This window comes from Pundamilia nyererei, unplaced genomic scaffold (genome assembly GCF_000239375.1).
Source record: "Pundamilia nyererei isolate P.nyererei 1_Seehausen unplaced genomic scaffold, PunNye1.0 scaffold00022, whole genome shotgun sequence".
In the NCBI taxonomy this organism is placed as follows: Eukaryota; Metazoa; Chordata; class Actinopteri; order Cichliformes; family Cichlidae; genus Pundamilia; species Pundamilia nyererei.
Genome location: NW_005187423.1, coordinates 2,506,053 through 2,527,726, shown reverse-complemented (window position 1 = coordinate 2,527,726; position 21,674 = coordinate 2,506,053). Strand labels below are relative to the sequence as shown.

Here is a 21,674-nt window from a genome sequence, read left to right as displayed (position 1 = left end):
GATTCAATTTAGCCTCAGACAGTCAGAAATATTATAATTCTGATCATTTATCAGTACTGATACACATGAGACTTCATCAGAATTGTGAAAATCACAGCAGATGCTTTTGTGTGAAAGTAACTGAGAATAAAACACAGGAAAACATGAAGGAGATTTTCCTGGTCTGGCTTTTTATAGCAGATAACCTTAAAAATATTCTGCAATATTCTGCAAATTTGCATAATTTTAAGAAATTTAAATTTCTTCAGTATTGAACTGCAGAAATTAGGCTATCTTGTCCGAGGTCATTTAAGTGAAAAAAGAAAAAGCGCTGTAAACAACGGTAGACTGGTGGGTAATAAGCGAATGAATAATGCAGAAAACAGATTTGAGACGGGAAACTGTTCCTGAAGTACACACAGAGAGAGCTGTGCAGGAAGTGTGATTTTTATCGTGGTGGTAGCAAAACAGCAAAAGTCAGAGGGAATTCATGACGACATTGATCAAACGTGAAGCGCAGTTTGCTGCGTCTTTTGCTGCTGGCTTGGCGAATTTTGGTTGGAGAGACAAAACCTGCAGCTCAGAATCAGCGCAAAAAGACGTAAACACAGTGCGGACCCGAAGAATCGCTAAGCTCCGACAGCGTGTCCGTGTTCGGGCCGTCGGGTGAGAAAGCCGAAGCTGATTCTGATGTGTCGGGTCCGCTCCGTGTTTAGGTCTTTGTGTGGAATCCGTTAATGAATTGATATCGCTTTATTCAAGCTACTCACCTCTCTTCCACCTGCACTTTCAAATGGACCACTGCCAATCAGAGAGGTCCCGCCCCTGACTATCTCTGATTGGTTTAGTCCACGATAGGGGCATAATGTGTGTCTGTTGTTGACCACACGGAGAGTTGCAGAGATTTTTTTTTTGTTACCGGAACAGTTGGTCGCACCTGTGCGACCAAATATTTATTTTTAGTCGCACCACTGAAAAATTTGGTCGCATTTGCGACCAAATTGGTAGCACTCTAGAGCCCTGTGACATAAACAACCCTCTTATGTGTGCCAGCTTCACACCACCAATAGGAGTAACATCATCTTCTTGAGTTTCCAGGGACCATTCACATGGTGGGCAAATGTGACAACCATTAGAGTGTGGAAATAAAAAGATCAGCCTTTGCTCCTGTATCAAAAATCACTGCAAAGAGTCAGAAGCAGTTTCATAACTTAACCCAGGCTTGACTGTAAAAACAGAGAGGAAGCAGGGCACTTAAAGCTTTCTGAGCACCATCAAATTTTTTTAGTCAGGCTTATAATAGCAGGTATTTAATTTATGAAACTGAAATTAAATTGAAACTGTTATTTGAGTCTTTTATTCATTTTGTCTCTATACAGCTGCTTGAATATTGTTTAAAAAATGTATTTTCTCTTTCAAAGTAACATGGAAAGTTAAAACATCACATCAGCTTTAATATTCATCTCCAGTCTTAATTGTGCATCTAAAGCTTTCTTGAGGAAAGCTTTAGATGCACAATCCTTTGGGTTTACAGGACCACGTGCTCCAGCTGCACCACCTCATCAGTCACCATCAGCTTAGGCAGCAGCACCATCCAATTTAAGACCAGCCAGCGACTCGGACGCAGTTTCTTGTTCGCCCTCTTCATCTTCTTCCTCCTCCTCCTCCTCCTCTTCCTCCTCGTCCTCCTCATACTCGTCTTCCTCGTAGTAATCGTCTTCTCCGTAGTCGTCTTGTTGGTCTCCACCTCCGGACGCTGCGTTCTTCCAGTAAGCATCGTACCCGGACGCACCGTCGTAGTAACCGTCGTCATCGTCGGCACCGGCCTGTCGACCAAACTTCAAGGTGCGCGCTGTGAACAATGCACAGGTGTCAACGTTAGCTCTGGTGTCATTACGCATGGTGGTGAAGTGACAAAGAAAAGGTCCTGTAAGATACAGTCTGCGTAATTCTCTGCAAGCAATGTTTATTCTAAGCCTTCAGGTTGTAATTTAACTGATTATATATCACTTTGTTCCTCTTGTCAATATATGACTATGACCCTGCAGTGATCCTTCCACATGTTTTTGCCTCTGTCCCATGTCGGAAGTGAAATGTTAATATTGCTAAAGCTCTTTGTGAGGAGCTACAAATATCAGATTCACTGAGCAGGGTTTTTGTTTCAAAATACATCTCACTTTGCTAATAGCAAGTCCTTAGAAATAGAAATCAAATCCTGGCAGCACATTTGAGAGAACAGCAATGTGGCCAACACGTGTTTGGCACCACTTCCAAGGTCAAAGTTTAATTGCATAACATCAAGACTCTGCTTTTACAGCAAGAAGCATTGGAGAAAAACCCAAATATTCATGAACAATTCTCTAGAAAATACAATTAGCTGCACTGTGTAAATGACTTCTGGGGAAAAACAAAGAATTTATTTTTCCCCTCATGGTTTTGTTTCATTTTCAAAACACAGTCTGCGGGGAAGTAGCAGCTGTGGCAACTTCCCCGAAACAGGAGCTTTACGGGAAGAAAAACAACTTAACAACTTCCAGTCGTTTAAAGGTCTGCGTAACACTCACTTGACATGCTTAGATCTTTGGTCTCCTGTGTCTCGTGACCACATTTGGGACAGGGAGGACCTTTTCCTTTCTCCTGTTTGAAGACTTTACTCTTAGTGTGATCATCACAGTAACAAGCCTGCAAGACACAGTTCAACTTTCAGTCAGTTATGGCATGGAAACGCTGGTGCACGAACATGATATCGATGCATAGTTCTCGCTCAACTTCAAAACTAAAGAAAGCAAAGCAGTAACAGTTCAGGCTTGTTTAGGCAAGAGGAGTAAGCTCATTCATCTACATCCGTTCATCCATAAAAACTCGATCGTATTCCCTTCCTCCAGTCTCAAATTCAGAGATCCTCACTCACTGTAACCAATATATGGCAGCTGTCTTTTGCCTCTTTTTGATACAGACTGTACTCTTAAAAAAAGGATTGAATTGGAAATATAAATAAATAACCCCTGCCCCAAAAAGCAGAGTTCCTATTTCAAATGCTTTCTGATCAGATTGCAACTGTGGCACAATGCCACGCAAGCAGCACTTGTGTAAATGTTGTGAGCCACTCCATATGTTTTTATTTTGTTCCTGATGAAGCCTGATAAACCTGAATGTCTGCTGTAGTCATTCCTACATTCTAATATCCTCAATAAACATGGCTTCTCTGTGCAGAAATGCATGCTAAAGTTCAGCTGGCGTAAATTCGTCAAAAGTACCATGTCATCATAGTATAATCAGTCTTATTGTTTGTTGTCTATATGGAGTTGGGGCAGAGTCTCATGCTCAGGAAATGCGGTTTGGTTGCTAGGAGACCAGCAGAACATATGCTCAATTAATAAACAGCTCCAGCTAAAACTTTGCTTTGAGGGAGGATCAGCATCATTTACAGTGTTGAGAAGACATCCCTTTCAGCTAGCATGATGATCAGGAATGATTACAGCAGGCTAATGTAATGTGTAATATTTGGTGTGCAAATGGGCATGTGAGGGTAGCTTTAATTTAAAGCTTTAAAACAGACCTGAGAAAATGCACGTCAAAGATTTACTCAGTCAGCACTGGCTGTCTATGCAGTGCATCTTTCATAGTGCAATTCTTTATCCTGTAATTTTCCAGTACAAATAAACAAACATTACTCTATATATACACATTTAAGGATAAGCACACTCACTTGTTGTGCATTAAGAGGTGATTTATTGCAAAAGTATGCTTTGGCTACACATATTGTCATGAGCTGCCTGGCAAATTCCTTCACTTGTGCACTTCAGTAAAAGTATGCACTGCGACTATCTGGCCTAGCAACAGCTCATATAGGTCATTGATAGGACCAACTTATTTTTAACCTCTGTAAGATTAGCTGACAACTGTTAAACTAAGCACAAGGAACAACTAAAGGCAGTATGAGCTCCGGTTGCTATTTTCAGCAGGTCCATTGTTGTCAGCCTGGAGCGCTTTCTTGCCATTTTATTCGTTAAAAGCTCTTTGATGTTTAGTTTCAGTTACGTGTCTGTTGTACACAAGGAATATTTCCAGATAAAGGGAGAAAAACCAAAAGCAAAACCACATGAAAACAACGATGTGAATTTGTAGCCATCTTATCAGATTTGGTTTGTTCTTCTTTTGTTGTTACAAACAGTTTTGTAATGCAAGTTGATAACGTGGGTTTATTTTTTACAAACATGCTTGTGATCCTTTTGCATTATATTTTCACAGACCGTTTCCTCACCTTACACCGCAGACAGGAGTGTTGTCCCAGTTTATTACAGGAAACACCTAAAATAATACAACAATATTATGAAAACACATTCGTAACATCACTACTGCACATGTTCCCTCTGGATATTATCTGCTCATATGGAAATGATACGCTTTAAACAACCCATTGAAAAAGCCCATTGAATGACAGTGTGACTTACATTTGAATGTTTCTGCTTGAAGAACCTGGCAGCTTGCCTGATGCTCAAACTGATCATCCTCACATAAGAAGTTCTGACAGAAGGAACAGCGGAAGATTCGCCCTCCTATTTAAGAAGTTAAACCAGTCAGTGGCTCTACTTAGGTAAGCAGGTGAAACAATCAAACAGGGGTGGTCTCACCATGATCCCAGACACTGCGCTCACACTCGATGCAGTCGGCATCAGTCAAAGGACATGAACAGGCGTGAGTGCTCAGGCATTTCCGACCATGGCACACCCAAGCTTCACAGAAGTCGCACACTGCCCCCTTGTGATTGATTAGGAGAATAACAAGGGCCAAAATCAGAAATTGTACTTTCTTTTTTTATGTTTAAATAACCTGCTGATGAGTTTACTGGCATGTAGCAAAAACAGACACTGATTACTGAACACCAGTTGGACCCTTGACACACCTTATCATATGCTACTTAGCTTAATTATTCATTTTGATTGCACTTGCACAACACTGCACCATGGGCATAAAGAGTGTCAGAGTGATACTGAATGGTAAATGGTAAATGGACTGATTCTTATATAGCGCTTTTCTACTCTCCCAGAGCACTCAAGCGCTCTATACAACATGCCTCATTCACCCAATCACACCCACTCTAAACTCAAGTGCAACTAATAAGCATTCACACACATTCACACTCCGATGAACGCATCGGAGGGCAATTTGGGGTTAGTATCTTGCCCAAGGATATTTGGCATGCAGACTGGAGGAGCCAGGAATCGAACCACCAACCTTCCAATCAGTAGCTGATCTGCTCTACCACCTGAGCCACAGCCATATGAATAATAGCTAGCCCCAGATTAATGCAGAGAAAATCTACAAGCTGCTGCTTCTTGGTTGTAGACGACCTCTGTTGGTGTGCTTGAGGCCTTGTTTATTCTCCTAGCCTGCCGTCTGGAGTGCTGTTGCTATCAGTGTCAACATCTAGATGAGCGGCTGATTGTTGCGGAATCTGCTGGCAACATGGATCTCTTGGTTTGTTTGTTATTCGGCATCGAATGGCCTTACATATCAAGGGAGGGTCCTGCTGCATTTACAGTCTCTGAAAGCTGACATTATCATTGTGTAAAAGGACTCCTCCCATGCTATTTGATTATAAACCTAATATACCGGTGGGATTTTAAAGTACGTCTTTTTTTTGCTGCTATCATTATGCGAGAATGTAGATCCAAGTCCCGGCCCCGTGCAAAATATTCTCACAGCAGCAGAATTTAAAAATAGAGCAGGTCTTGACCTTGTGCACTAGAAGTTTTCTCCCTAAAAGGACTCGATAAAGCTCTGCACTGGCACAGCTGAAACAGACAGGGCCACAAATGAACCTGCTGCCTGGATCTGTTAGAGTTTTAAGAAATCAAACCAGGACGTTGACTAGAAATTCCAAATATCAATACATACAGTGCTGTGAAAAAAGAATTCGTCCCCTTCCCAATTTATTTTTTATTTGTATATTTGTCACACTCAGTTTGAGATCCTTAGGCAAATATTAATATTAGACAAAGATAACCCAAGGAAATACATACTACAGTTTTTAAATTATAATTTCGTTCGTTAAGGCAAAAAAAAAGTTATCCAAACCTACCTGGACATTTTATATCAGCTACTTATGTTTTTAATGCAAATGTAGAATAGTCTTGATGCTCTACATTGAACTGTCTTTCCCATTTTGTATCATCTTTGTGCCTGAACCTATTTCCTCTATGGCAATCTTAAAATGTTAAAAAGCCATTGAGCCAAAAAAATTCATCTGGACCTGAGAACCTCACAAACAATTTTTTAATCGGATTCTTCAGCTTAACATCATCCCTGAAAATCTAGAAATTTTAAAAACATGGGATCCCCTCAACAAATATTGCCCTAAACCTAAATTTCTACTTGCGCCAAAATTGTAGAATTTTAAATAAACTCAACAGTACTGTAACAGCAACTATGTTGGTAACAAATTCTATTATTATTGCCTTGGACTGAAAGCTGCTGTGTTTGTTGATCTGATTCTGATGACCATGAGCTGCTGTTAGAAAGACTCAGTGACGTCAGTTAGAATGATAAGACTACAGGCTAGTTCAGGAATGCCCTTTCAGATAGGACACAGTGTGTTTATACAGATGAATATAAGTCAGGTTTCTATGAAGCTTTTAAATGGAGTCACACAGAGGTCAACTTTAGACCCTGTTTTTTCTTCCTTTTTATTATTAATATAGAGAAGATTATGCCTAAACCTAAACTGCGCATTTATGCAGATGATACCATAATGTACTCACAAGGCTCTACTCTGAGTCACACTGTTGACAGCAGCTGCAGGCACTCTTTAGAGTACCCAACTTGGAACAGCATTCTCTTATTTTGCAGCTCATTCATGAAATACCTTTCAGAGAACACTAAAGCTGAATCATTTTGTCTCCCTGGGAAAATACAGAGGGTGCCACTGCATGATCTGGACCTTGTATTTGAATTAAATTTACCACTGACAAAATTAACTGACTTGTTTTATTTTATTTTGATGTAACTTTGTCATGGTGCATCTTCTTGGCCAGGTGGCCCTTGAAAAAGAGATATTTATCTCAAAGACTAAATAAATAAAAATATTATTTCTCCCAACAAAACCTACCAGAACAATGTTCCATTAAATAATGTCAACCTAATATCATTTTTACAGTCATAAATTACATTTCTGAATGAAAATAAATCAAACAGATATAGAATAGAAAACTTAAATATACAATAAACTTACCACCATGCCCATTCCAGTGCTGTGGACCCCTGGATGTTTGACAACACAATCCGATGACTTCATACATTTCATTTTACCTAAAAACAGGAAGAAAACTTTACAGATGAATAAAACGAACACAAATAATTTCAGTGTAATGGTAAATAGTGTAATACATGAACAAAATCCCCTTCACAACATTTAGCCAAGTTACGATCACTCAAGGAGCTAGGTTTGCCAAAGCTACTGTCGTCAATCAAGAAATATCTTTATTAAAGTAAATACAGAAGCTTTCACTAAGCCTGAGTTAAACCTTCTGATAACGCTAAAAAAAAACACGCTAATAACAGAATAAACTTTCTGGGATTTCCTTATATTTATGATTAAGCATGCTTCAAGACAGGCTGAATAAAAATGAACTTGTACCAGAATAATAAAGGAGAAGAGCATAGAGAAGAAGAAAACAAAACAAACCCACAGAGTTCATGAGCCAAACTTTTTGAACTGTGTGGTTTTCATCATCTATGTAACAAAATAATGGAGTGTAATGGTAGAAGCATGTAAGGTTATGTGAAAAACAACAACTAAACCTTCTTTCAATTCTACTGTTTTACATATCAGCACATTTAAAAAAATCATCTGGTCCTTAGCATGACATGACATGCAGAAACGTGTGGAAAAACTAATGACATCCCTCCTGCATTTATAGTATTTAACAGCGTAAGTAGCAGCCAGGTACTGCTAATCAAATGAACTTGATTTATTGATAATCAGCAACTGTCAGCACCTCTATAATAACAGAAGCTTTGGCAGGTTGCTGATCTGGAGCATTCAGGTACGTTAACACTATGTCATAATCTTTCCAAAAGTGGAGTTTCCAACAAATTCACTCACAGATCAGTCTGCGCAGTGCTCCGTGAAACTGCAAAAAAACCGAGAGCAACATCCAAGATTCTACAGACATGTAAAATCCTCTGTACACCAAAGTATTCTACCGTCAAAGGTGAGGACATCTAAAGCTTGAGCCAACCACAGCAAATGTACAACAGAATGGCTTTTTTTTAAAAAACAAAAAGCATTAAGATGATTGAATGGCCCAATCACAGCCCAGTCAAGCTAAAAAATGATTACTTCATTACTGCTGCTGAATCTGGTTCTACAAGCTAATGAATCCAGGGGTGTGAATAATGTTTCCACACAATGCTTCTGAATTTGGACTTACTTTTTGTTAAGTAATTAATGACCTGGTACAATGTGTTGCTTATTTAGGTTATATTAACCTTTTTAAGACCTTGCAGGGACCTTGCTATCACTGAGCTGGCTGTGAATTGGCACATTTTTGAATGGGCTTGGATGTGAAGGTCACAAATGAGCAGGGAGTGTTAGCTTTAAAATGAATATCTTTCCAACATTACTCAAATAACACGTGCAGTGTACTCACCACACTGCGCGCAGACAGGCAGCTTCTGCACCGAGTTACAGAAATAACAGAAAGCCCTGTTCTTCTGTTTTCTAGCATGTGGCATCAGAAACGTTAAAAAAATGTTAATTATCTCAGAATTATGGAGAATCTGCAGTTGCACATTGGTCATATAAGTGAATAAAATCACTTACCTCTGACATTTGTCACATTCCTGCAAAAATGTAACAGTATAAAAGATTAGATACATATTAAGGCATTGCTGTTGTTTTAATTGGGCATCTATCAGCTACCGCAGCTACATACCATGTTGGAGTTGCAGGGGTGTTTGGCCACGTCAACATGTTCCCTGTTGGCTCGTATTTGCTTCTCTCGCTCTTTCCGATTTTCAGCCTTTTTTCGGGCACCGGTTTTCTTTTTGGGCATTTCTGGTTCTCCGCGGAGCTTGACACTGACTCTGTCACCTGCAAACACGGACAAACGGGGTGAACCACGCCGGGAGGAAACTGGGCGACTTCTTCTGCGTGAAATTCAGCTAAGAACGAGCAACTCTTAGCTGATATCTCATCTCAGTGCTTTTCCAATAAGATGCACAGGGACTACAGTCAGCGACACGGGTGGTGAATTACGACAACAAGCACTACAACTATAAAAAGTTTCTGACATTTCTGTTCATGTTGGCTAGCAGCTCCCGTGTCTGCTGACTGAGCTGGTGTCTCATAAGCAAATTACATTTAAAATAAACTATAACACCACTCAACACATGTGTACATGACTTTTAGACTGTAAAGGAACCTCCTAAGTGTTCCTAAATGTTACACGCTAGCGTAATTAAAAAGAAAATTCGATTATTTTTGTATTTTTCTTTACCGAAATGATCAGTTCAGAGAACGCAGCTAGGTCCGTCCTGAAAATGTGTTCACCGGAACACTCGGCTAAAAAACATTCGTTCCACATATGCTGGTTTTTGGTTATGGTGGCTTAGCGTCACCTCTTTTCATTTAATGATTGATGTTAAATAATTTACTTTTTTATAGGGCAGTGGTAATGCATAAATATACAATATGGCCTACTTTAAATAACACAATAAACATTTGCAATAATAATGATATAGTCTATATGATATATAATAGAGTATATATTACAATAAGACCTAAATTTAACCAGTAAAAGATCATTTCTTTTTCGAATGGGTTTGGCTCCAGTTTTTCTTATAATGCTACTCCATGTGCTAACGCTAATGGGAGCTCTACAATTGCAGGACATTTCCTGTATCACCCTTGAAAATAGCCCATACATGTTGCATAAATGACACTTGTCCTGAGACAAGATGTAAACCTAGCTGCTAAAAAAGCCAAAATATAAAATAGAATTCACCAAAATGCCTTTTTTTTATCAAAACTTTTTTTAATCAAATTGTGCTTCATATATAACCATTAAAATTACCTTTAAATCCACTTTTTGATGTTTTGATTTTGCTGACACGTTTTTTGTAATTGTGAAGTCATTTAGTTAATATCAACATAGTAATTATGCACTGCAACAAATGTGCAACCTTGTTATTGAAACCTAAAGAAGAAGTGAGATGATTGGATCATGTTTTAACACCAAAAGTTAGTCGTCTTTGACATATTTTGTATTTTCTTTCTGTCTTTTCTGACTAGATTTGGTGTGTCACTCTAACCAACGCATCCCTGTTGCCCATATCATGGACTGGTAGATTTTGAGCATTAAAGCATTTTCTGCTGCAAGTCTCACTCTCCCAATCACACACACACATTCATACATTGCTTTTATCTATACCTAAGCACTTTTATCAGCCAAACCCCAATGAATACATCAGGGGCTGCCCCATATTACCAAAAAAAACAAAAAAAACAAAACAAACCCCCCCACCAAAGTTTCCTTCCTTTCTTTATATAACTACATTTATCCTTGACTTTCACAGTACATTACATTCAACAACTGCACCTTTTTCAGACAAAACACTTTTAACACATATTAGCAGTGATTTGCAACCATGTTACCATACATGTAAAACAAATAATACAAGCATGTTTTGAAACACAAACATACAAAATATTTGGTCCTGGGATTTTCTTTGTCAAATTTACATCATAATCCACAAATAAATGTAATTTATTACTGTAATTACTCTAATTAATTACGTGTTACTCCAATTCTAACCCTGTTACCAGGTCATTTTAAATAAAACATTCATAAGTGTTTTTCTTAGCTCACAAAGATTTGATCTATTCCATTTGTAATAGTTTGAATTATCTGTTTGAGCAAGGATTGGAAAATAAATATTACAAAGTTGGGCAATAATTAATTAAATTAACATAACATAACTCCCCTCAAGGCACTTCATACTGTAAGTTAAAAGATCCTACAATAATACAGAGAACCCCCAACAAGCAAGCATTTGGTGACAGTGGGAAGAGAAAACTCCCTTTTAACAGGAAGAAACCTTAGGCAGAACGAGGCTCGGGGATCTGTTTGGGTGTGAGGTGAGAGAAAATGGACAAAAGACAGGCTGTGAAAAAGAGCCCACAGTGCAATATTAGATATTTAAGATCTACTTTTTTATTAGGTTCCCAAGCATTGGTAAATGGGCTGTCTCAAGCATAGCACAAATAAAGCATTACAAAAATCTACACATTTTTTGATGGATTTTATTTTTGTTGTTTTTCTTAAATATATAAAAGAAAATATAACCTAGAAGCTCGATTGTTTTTATTTATTTATGCTGCTATCTTTAAAGCCTAAATTGCTCTCCAATGGAAGGATGACCCTATAATATCCTGCAGTGATTTCTAACAGTTGTAGATTCATCACATGACGTCGTGGTCGGTCAGCGGCATCTTGTCCACGCCCAGGGCACGTGCTGATGAGCAGCGAGCCAGTCCTGGGCGAGGAAGGAAAACAGCTGACGGGGAACAACAACACAGAGTCGCCTTCTCCTGCAGGTGGTGGTGTACCGTGGACAAACTCTTTTCACACTTGGCCTGTTCGGGCTGCCGCCTGGCATCCTGGTCGTTATGTGGGTCTGATACATTTCTGAAGCATCTAAAAGAGGGTTTGATGCGAGCTCTGCGTTGAGGAGGAGGTGGAGGAGGACACACGGAGCTCGCCATCCATCCTCCCTCCCAAAAAAGAGCAGCAGCCGCCGCACAATGGCACCGTCCCTCATCCGAGCTTGCCGCAGTCTGGCTCTCTCGACGTGGCTGGTGTCGTTTTGCTTCGTCCACTTGCTGTGCCTGGACTTCACGGTTGCAGAGAAGGAGGAGTGGTACACAGCTTTCGTTAACATCACCTACCTGGACCCCGTCACGTCGCAGGTGAGGACGGAGAAAACCGAGTGCGGTCGGTATGGCGAGCACTCCCCTAAGAAAGAAGCTAGAGGTCTGGTCCTGGTGCCGGCCCTCCTGCAGGACAGACAGGGGTGCGACCGAAACATCAGGTTCCCTCCTGCCCCTCCAAACACCCCTTGGGTGGCGTTGGTAGCTGCGGGGAATTGCACTTACCGGGAGAAAATCCGTAATGTCGCAAACCACAACGCCTCTGCAGTTGTCATATACAACGTGGGCTCCACTAGCGCCAATGACACCATAACAATGTCCCACTCAGGTAAGAGACAGCATGCCAACTCTTTTCCCTAACACTGTCCCAGACTCCTTCAGGCAGAACAGATAATCTACTACAAAATAGTCCCGGCTGTGTTACTGAGCCCTGAAAGCCCACATGCAACTAATCTTCAGCTTATTAAGTCTCCATCCAAGATCAGTGGCTTTCATCCCTGCAGTGAAGCCTGCGAGCTCTTCTGCTTCACTGCAATCACATCAAGCCTAATGTGTTATCAGTGTGTTACACCCGAGGAGCTCCTCGATCAGATATGGCCATATATTTGCCAGATGTGTTATTAGTGGAATAGTATTAGGTTGGGATAAATATATATACTGTATGTTTTATTCCTGAGCTATACTTGTTTATTACTCCACAGAAGCATACATAAATGAGGGTGGGTTTCAAACTGTGTGGCATAGAGTCTGCTGTTTTTTTTATTGTCAACTGCTGATTAAAAACATGGTGGGAAGTGTAGGGGAAACTTTTCCAGCTTCCAAAGTGCTGCATGCCACAAAGAGCTTGAGAACAATGCTCACAGATTGTCCATTTGAACTTCTGCTTCTTCTCGTTGTTTGACACTTTATTCCTCAGATAAATCTTGTTTGGTTACCTCAAAGCATGCTACAAATTCTAGCTACGAAATAAAACACAATAATCAGCTTCCAGTGCAGATGATGATGGAGTAAAGCTATAAAAACAGTATTTTAAATAAGGTTAATGTCCTTACATATGCTGAAAGTTATTCCCCACATTTTTTGTAAATAAATAAGAAATACTGTGGAAAAGAAAAAATAAGCCCATCTGTGTAAAGGATGACTTTGAGTGGGCTTCACCTGCTGTTCTGAAGAAGCACTCTTCTCTTTAGTCCAGAGGATGGGGCATTCATGTTTTCCTAGAATAATTTCAAATTTCAATTCATCTGACCACAGAACAGTTTTTTCACTTGGCCTCAGTTCATTTTTAATGATCTTTGGTCCACAGAAGACGGCGGTGTTCCTGGATCATGTTCACGCATGGCTTCTTTCTATGACAGAGGTTGTTTAACTTGTGTTTGCAGATGGCACAGTGAACGGTGTGCACAGATAATAATGATGATTCCTGGAAGGGTTTCTGAGCCCATAATGATTTCTAGAGTAGAATCATGCCTGTTTGTGATGCCTTGCCGCCCGAGGACCCAAAGATCATGCGCATCCATTGATTTTGAGTTTGAGAATAATTTGATGATCTTATGTCCTGTATATTCAAAAAGTCTTCAAGTTATTCATGAAATAAAAGGTTTTAAAATGTTACATTATTTTTAAGTTCTGTTCTGGTTGAAAAATGGTTTTGTTAGATTTTCAAATCATTGCATTGTTTATATTTACATTTTACACAGCATCCCAGCTATGTTTGTTTGGGTTTGTTTTTACCGTCACAGAAGAAGAAGATGAGTACAACTTTCTTTATTATACGTGTATAAACCGAGTTTTAAGTTAGCCATGGCTATTCAATGTTGAAACCAGTCAAACCAGTTTGTTATTGAATGGAGAGTCCCCACTTTGTAAGGTATTTGCATTTAATCAAATAAGACAAGAGCCTCTAGACTCTCAGAAAGTGTAAGACAAGGATAGTCTGACAATCGCTCCTCAGTGTGACACTAAAGAACAGCAAACCAATCTTTTGACTGGTAACGCAGTCAGTACATGCAAAGCAAGCACTTAAAGACTAAAGCGAGTAATTGCAAAATGATCAAATAACACACCCATCACATTTTGATGACATAATCCGTGTAAAAATCTCATGAAAACAACACTTTGTGTTCTTAGAGTCAGGTCTTTCCTCGTTGTTTTGCCAGAAGCGCCGTGTTGATTAATGGTAATTGGACAAACAGGGTTGTTTAAATAGCACCCCATTCAGAATAATTTACATGCTAACAGCTTTGTAGAACAATTGTAGTGTTTGTTTTTTGTTTATTTTTTTAATCTACCCCTCAAAGTCACATTGAAAGAGAATCATAGATCTTTAGTTTTACCCACAATCCCTAAAAATCAGTAATGTAAGTCAAAGGGAAAATTCCTGCTATTCCTCTCACATTGCAGTTCTTAAATGTTTGGCTGTTGCAGATGACAACACGGTGCCTGAAGGCTGTTTGACAAAAGGATCTGTACAGAAACAGATGTTCAAACTAAAAATGCAAATCATAGTCACAAACACTGATCAGTCCACACAGAAAGGAGATGTATAAAAACTACTTGTAGGCCATGTTGGTGTAAGTTTCACGAGACTTGTATGTCTCATCCTGTGACTTACTCATGTCATTTTATTTTTAAGTTTTGTAAATGAACTTTTAAAACAGCAGAGGACAGGAAATTTATCTGTGAGTGTTTTGTTTCCTTTTGTCACACATGTTGTGTAGAGGTGGGAATCACCATACAGCCCACGATACGATATTATCACAATACTTAACGCACGATACGATATTATTGCAATTTTTTAAAATATTTTGCAATATTCAGATTCTGTACATAAAGGTAAACTTTATCAATATTCATTTTATCTAATAACAAAGTCTCACACTCAGTCTTTCTCTCATTTCAGTCAGTGTAATTGTTGACAAACTGAACGGTTTGTATTACAGTCTAGTCCAACTTAACTGAATGCAACCATCTGGTACAATTATAGCTATTCTGAACTATGCAATTTGTGAAAACTATGCAGCCCCTTCAGCAACAGAAGAATTTGAAAGTAAATTAAAACAAAATATAATTTTACATTAAATAAAATAGTTTTAAACTTAATTAAAATAAAACGTCTTAAATTAAAATAAGTAAACTGTCATGTTTATTGCTGCCATAAAAAAAGTTAAACACATTTGGACAGTGAAGGAATGTCAGGATTCTTGCTCAGAAAAAGGAGCTGATCAACATGCTCTTGTAACAAAATATCGATTTCTGCTGTCCCTGTATCGATACATTATTAGCAAACAAAATATCACGATACTACACAGTATCGATTTTTTCCCCCACCCCTAATGTTGTGTGACTCATACTATGTCGTACCAGGTATGATGTAGGACCCTGGTCTGGATGGACTAGAGGAGCATAGAGATAAAGCTGTGTGAATTAATATTATATCTATATTAATATGTAATTTCAAAACTGCTGCTAGTGCCACAAGACTGTTATTAACTCTCAGATCTCTTTCATCTCCTTAAAAAATGTTTTTCCTTTTTTATTTCCGTACTTTTTTTTCCTTCTTTTTTACTGCTTTGGTTCACTCCAACCATCACCATCAGTCTCCTACCAAACAGTGGACCCAGAACTCATTGGATACCAACATTGGACTACTGCTGCTTCATAGATGTGACTTTTTTTTCCCACAGCAAAGTTTTAAGGTTTTACTTTTTTTCAGTCAGCCTGTGTGTTGATGGTATATGACCATTAAACTTCCTCTGCTCCTCCTCTGTTTCTCACAAAGACTCCAGTGTGCAGACCTGGTTTACCTGGAGCATCAGATAAAAGGCACCAATCTATTTTTAACTCTTGCCCTGCTTCCAACCTTGACATAAATATAAACTAAGGCATCTTTAAGAGAAAAGAAAAGGCAACAAGGAGAGCTACAGCGATAAAGCTGGTAGAGAGGAAGGAAGGTAATGGAGAGGGCTGTGGCAAAGACACAGGTCCTAATATGTAAAATGGATAATGAAGCTGCTGCCAGAGAAAGAAGGGCAGACCAGAGCCAACACAGCTGGGCTGTAAAATCCACAGCTGCTAGAGGCAGAAACTCGGCATGGCATTATCCAGTTTAAGTCTTTCTTCTCAAGCCTGATTTGTCTAAATGCTTTGTTCAACTTTAAAGAGATAATTTAGGTTTCTGAATAACTCATGTAGAAATTAACTTATTCATTATGTAAACGAGGATTTCTCACTTCTGGAAAATTATTACTGTTGTTTCCAACCATTCAGATCATGGCACATATGAAAAAAACAAAAAAAACTAACTAGTCGTTCCGAGATGTCCAACATTCATTATCTCATAGGTTCATATGTGCAGAGTTAGGTTTGAGCTTCAAGCTAGTCTTTTTCCAGTTATCTAGTGGGATTAAGAGAGTGGGACCACATATATTATGGTTGCAAAACACAATATCCTGCTCAGTAGCCGTCATCCACAGGCAGAATGTGAGTTTTGATAGCTGATTCAGATTCAGTCTTCATAGTCTGTGCTCTCATGTCAGATCTTGCCATCACTGCTCTGGCAGCTTAGCTGCTGAAACACTCCCAAGCTGGCAAATGTGTTGCGTTACTATGACAGAGGGCTACCATATGCTGTCACATCAAAATGACATAATTTTGTCATTTTACTCTTTTTGTCTCTGTGTGTGTTTGAAAATGTGGCTTAAATATGTTTAATGGAACTGCTGTTTTCTGTCAAAGCCACAGCATCTGCTTTGTGTCACAGCTAGTTTTCCTTCAGTCCACTGCTGTTAATAAAGATGTAAATCTATAGTAATCAGTGCCTCAGCGATGTCTACAGGAGGCCTAGATCCTTTTAAAGACATTAACCACACAGCCCGGACAGGCTGGTGCCAACTAAATTAACCCCATTCAGTATTAATCCACTCTTTGCTTCCACATTTTGGCCAAGTGGGTCTGAAAGAAACAGATCTTTCACTAGTTCAGCCTCAGTCTCCGACATTGCCCTCCTGTTTTTAGAAGCAGCTATTTTTATCTGCTCTCACTGCGTCACTGTGAGCAGAAGAAGGAGATAAGTGTCGAGGCTTAGGGAAACCTTACTTGCCCTGTTATGCCTTTTCTTGTTTCTGTTAGCTATTAAGATTATACTGCCCGTACACGGTTGTTTAAAGGTCTACAGATTTGGGCAGTTTTATGTTTCAAGTTGTTTACCGTTTAACAAGACGTGGTGCAGTTTTATCTTGTGTTTGCAAAGGCAAATGTTATATCACAGTGACTTTTCCCCTCTACCATATGGTCATGCTTAATAAAACCATAAATCCGCAGGCCGGGAGCGTGTGTCTCTAAGGTTACAGATTGAAAAATAGGCGTAAAAACAGGAAGCATTACGTATGTTATCAGGTAGAGAGAATTACCTTACATTATTGGGGAAGTAAAGCTTAGTTCAAACGCCTGTTTAAAAACTTTAAAACTGTCTTCATCCTATGTGAAACTTTTATGAGCGTGAGAAGACTCATAGGGAGAGACTGAGATAAAGAAGTGTGACAGCAAGTGACCTTTACAGTCTGAACATAACGTTGTGTGCAGCCGGATATTACCATCTGTTTTCAGTCCAAATAAAGGCTTTTGTTTTCTCTCTCATTTTTTTAAAAGTATTGTTTGCTTTAGAAACTCCAGCACGAATAAGCTCATTATGAGAAAGCTGCTATCTAATATTTGTGTTTGTGCTAATATTGAAAACACTGCCAGTTGGATGATGAATATAATGCCCAGTTCTTTCAATGCACTTTAAATCCTGATAAATAAAAAAATAAAAAAACTTTTCCTGTATTTTTATTTTTATAAGCTTCTTGGCTTGAAACTCACTTTGCTGATCCTGACATAAATCACTGAAACTGTGACTCTTTAATCTTTTGTCGTGTAAAATATAGAAGCTGTTGACTGGGAGTTATTATTATTACTCTCATGCTATCTTTGTGATGGATTCATAGCATTTGTGATATTTAAATAGTACTCGGTGTATTTGAGATGCTTGTTGGGATGGCAGTGTGAATAAAGCCACTCTCTCTAGTGACAGATACAAGGTGTGACCCACCATGGGGAGCGTGTCCCTAGAAACTGAGTTCTACAGTCATTTTGTCCGATGTGTCATTTCCTCATCACACAGGGCAGATTAATGCTGCATTTTCAGAACAGATACAAATGTCCCCATTTCAGACTCTATAAAAGATTGCTTTTAAGTCTGGAATTAGCTAAATATTTTTTATGTAGTATTTAATATTGATCATTCAGAAGGCCGGGCGGCAGGGTCTTGCATGTGCTTCCTGTGCCTGTGTGGGTTCTCTGTGGGTACTCCGGCTTCCTCCTGCAATCCAAACACATGCGCAGGTTTGTTTTAAGTGGCTGTTCTAAAGTGACCCAATGTCACAAAATTCAACGTAACATGATTCAGATGAGAAAATTGTGACTTAAAGTAGTAATTAAAAGCATAAATGGTTCATTACAACAATTTTAAAATGTAATGTAATTCCCTGTACAACTCAGTACAAGTACTTAAGAATGATGAATGATGTAGCAATGTTACGGCATATGAGTTTCCAGTTTATAAATATGTTCCATGCCTTCAAAATTATAAATGGACTGGTACTTATGTAGGACCTTTATACTCAGGGTGGTTACCTAAACCTCTTCCCACTACGAGCTCATCCACCCAATCATGCGCACATTCATACAGCAATTTTGATCTATGCCTTTTTACTAACACGCACACACTCAAACTCTGTTGTTCAGTATCTTGGTCGTGGATCATGTGAACAGGAGGAGCCACTCGACCACTGCTGAGCAGCCACCCCGCTAATTACTCTAATTGTAGTTGCGTTAAGAGGCTTATACAAAGCACAATGTCATCTGATACTAAAACCCATAAAAATCAGACAATGTAAATATATCCTTTCTCCCTGGGAGTTTTTCACAAATCACTGCATCACTGCATTCTCGTATATAAAAATCGTGTAAGTGTTTTACAAGAATAGCAAGTTGTTTAAAGACAGAAGAAAACTGTAGAAAAAAAGCAGCTCAAAGTACAATTTAAAGTCTCTCCCTTAATGAGAGATGCTCAGAGCGTCTGTATTACATAATCCTTCATTGTGCACAACAAGCAAATCAACAGATGGTTGCTGGCAGGAAGCCTCCGACACCGAGAGTGAGGCTTTAGTTCATCTGTCCTGTCTAAGCTCCCAGCAGCCTGCTCAAGATTCCTCTTTACTGTAGCACACACCAGTCTGAGTCGGCAGAGTTTTAGCACCTCCTCTGCTCTGAAGCACCGTTTTTAAATGCTCGGGTTGTGGTTGAATGTGTGGCAATTTGCTCTGTAAAATATAAAGTAGTGCTGTATGCAAATATCTGCTTTTGTTTTTCCTTTTTATTGGATTTATCGGTGCATACTGTTTTGCCTAATTCCAGTTTTTTTGTATAAAAGGAAATATTTGTTGTTTGCCCTGTGAATAGCCATCACTACCTCAACCAAGGAGGTTACATTTTGGTGGTGTTTGCATGCATGTGTCATCACTCTCATGATAGCTCGAACAGCTTTGAATGAATTCAAAAAAAAAGCTTTGTAGGGGTGTAGAGTGAGGTCATGTTAACAATCCATTATATCTGGCTTCCATCCACCGAGGTCACCTTAATGATTTAACTAGAAACTATGATTCTTAAAAGTGTGTATAAAGTGTGTATTTTCAACACATAAAAAGTTACATATATGTCAGTATGTTTCGTACATATAATAAATCATTCTAAATATCACGTTTTTTATTATGACCTTGTTATGTGCATTAGGTTATAAGAGTTTAAATAATAACAAAAGTATACTTTTTTGCAAACAAAATAAAATTGTGATCAAAAAACCTTTTCGCTTGATGATTTATTGTTTAGATATTTAAATTAATTTTACTAAGCAATTAAATAAGTGCTACACAAGCGCTGTATTTAAATATATACAAATAGCAAAAAATAATTAAAAAAAATAATTGTACTCAAAACAAAGTCAAGTATATTAAAATGGATTTCAACTAGATAAATAATAAAATCCTATAATTTCAAACTTCTTAAAGTTTGTTTAAAAAAAAGAACAAAGAAAACAAAAACAAAGCAAAAGAAAATTTTTCAGTTCAGTTTTATTTATATAGAGCGAATTCCCAACAACAGTTGCCTCAAGCTGCTTTATATCGTAAGGTAAAGAGCCTACAATAGTACAAAGAAAACAGAGAAAACCCCGACAGTCATTTGACCCCCTATGAGCAAGTATTTTTGTGTTAGAAAATAATAAATCAATATTTTAAAAGTAAACATTTTGCACAAGATAAAGAGTTATTTTATTTCCTCACTTGCAGCACTGATTCATCTCCTGAATGTCTCAATTTGTACTTCCTGTGTTGCGTGTTGTGTAGACACAGGCGATGTTGTGGCCATCATGATCCCGGAGCGTAAAGGCCGTGAAATCGTGGCCTTGCTCGAGCAGCGCATCGCGATCATGCTGCAGATCACTATAGGAACCCGCAACCTGCAGAAGTACGTGAGCAGAACGTCCGTGGTGTTTGTGTCCATCTCCTTCATCGTCCTCATGATCATCTCCCTCGCCTGGCTCGTCTTCTACTACATCCAGAGGTTCCGCTACGCTAACGCACGAGATCGCAACCAGGTATGTCTGTGTGCAGCCGATGTGTTTCTGACGGGGATAGTGTTGCAGCCGTGTGGTGGATTTTCCCATATGGCCCTGCTCCAGTGTGAACGTAAGGAAAGATTCAAAATTAGCCTGACACCTGGCTGAACACGAGCATGGCAGCCCAGTGAACCATCAAACTGTGCAAATACCTTTCTTGTTGGGTTTTTTGCCATCTCTTTATGAATGGGCTGCTCTGACATTGTAGTGACGTCTGTAATGACGATCCATCACCACGGCTGTTATGATAGGGGCCGTGGCTGTGACAACTATTGTTTGTGTTTTCAATTTGAATTATACTGATTAATGTTGTAAGTAGGGTACAGCTGCAACAATGAACAAATCTGCTTTCAATTCATAATGTGAGACAGACGTGGAGCAGTTCAAGCACGACTGTCTGTTATTATAATACAACTCCATGAATCGAGTTTTTGTTTTAATCCAGATTGTGGAAATGGGGTCATTAACAGATGGATGAGTTTATCTATGTGTCGTGTATCTATATCTACACTTTAACTAATGACTCCTTTATTCACACATCTGTCGTTTTTATTGCTGAGACTTTTGAAAACGTTTCAAATTCAGTCTGATGTTTACTTGGTGAGATCTTCTGGTTGCTTTTGAGATCTTTAGTCTAGCCTCTTTGCAGTAACATAATTAGTTGAAACATTTTCTGAATCTGTTTTATTGTTATACAAACGCAGACAACCAATCAAGTCAAGTAACAACAAGTGTTTTTCACATGGTCACCTGCCGCTTTATTGGGTACACCTTGCTCGTACAGGTTTGGACACCGTGTTGCCTTCAAAAGCGGGTCCAAACTCTTCCTTTAACAAGGTGCTGTGATTTTGTTCCATGTTGACGAGATAGCATCACATAGTACGAGGAACAGCACGGTTGATCTTAGTTGATTTCATCAAGAAAGATGAAACTTTATCAGCTTTTTGTCATTGCAAGCCAATATACACTATTAACCAAGGCTACTTTGTTTTAAAAGCCAATTTAAATTCCTGAATTGTTCATATACATATATATATATATATA

General features: G+C 38.8%; 2 protein-coding genes across 2 annotated transcripts in view; one reads left to right on the top strand and one right to left on the bottom strand.

Annotated features, from left to right (window-relative positions):
* Nucleotides 1–1,349: 1,349 nt before the first annotated feature.
* On the bottom strand, nt 1,350–9,541 carry znf330 (zinc finger protein 330). The gene is made up of 10 exons (XM_005726922.1): nt 9,483–9,541; nt 8,919–9,076; nt 8,807–8,826; nt 8,634–8,704; nt 7,214–7,290; nt 4,614–4,740; nt 4,434–4,538; nt 4,244–4,290; nt 2,544–2,661; nt 1,350–1,831 (listed from the first exon to the last, which is right to left on the bottom strand). Exons 2-10 carry the CDS (start codon nt 9,036–9,038, stop codon nt 1,557–1,559), a joined length of 960 nt encoding a protein of 319 aa, XP_005726979.1. The 5' UTR covers nt 9,039–9,076; nt 9,483–9,541; the 3' UTR covers nt 1,350–1,556.
* A 1,852-nt stretch (nt 9,542–11,393) lies between these two features.
* rnf150a (ring finger protein 150a) overlaps nt 11,394–21,674 on the top strand; it is an 18,235-nt gene continuing 7,954 nt past the window's right edge. Inside the window, exons 1-2 of the mRNA XM_005726921.1 lie at nt 11,394–12,242; nt 20,359–20,609. Of these exons, the coding sequence (XP_005726978.1) occupies nt 11,789–12,242; nt 20,359–20,609 (705 nt within the window). The 5' untranslated portion in view covers nt 11,394–11,788. The remainder of the gene's footprint in view (nt 12,243–20,358; nt 20,610–21,674) is intronic.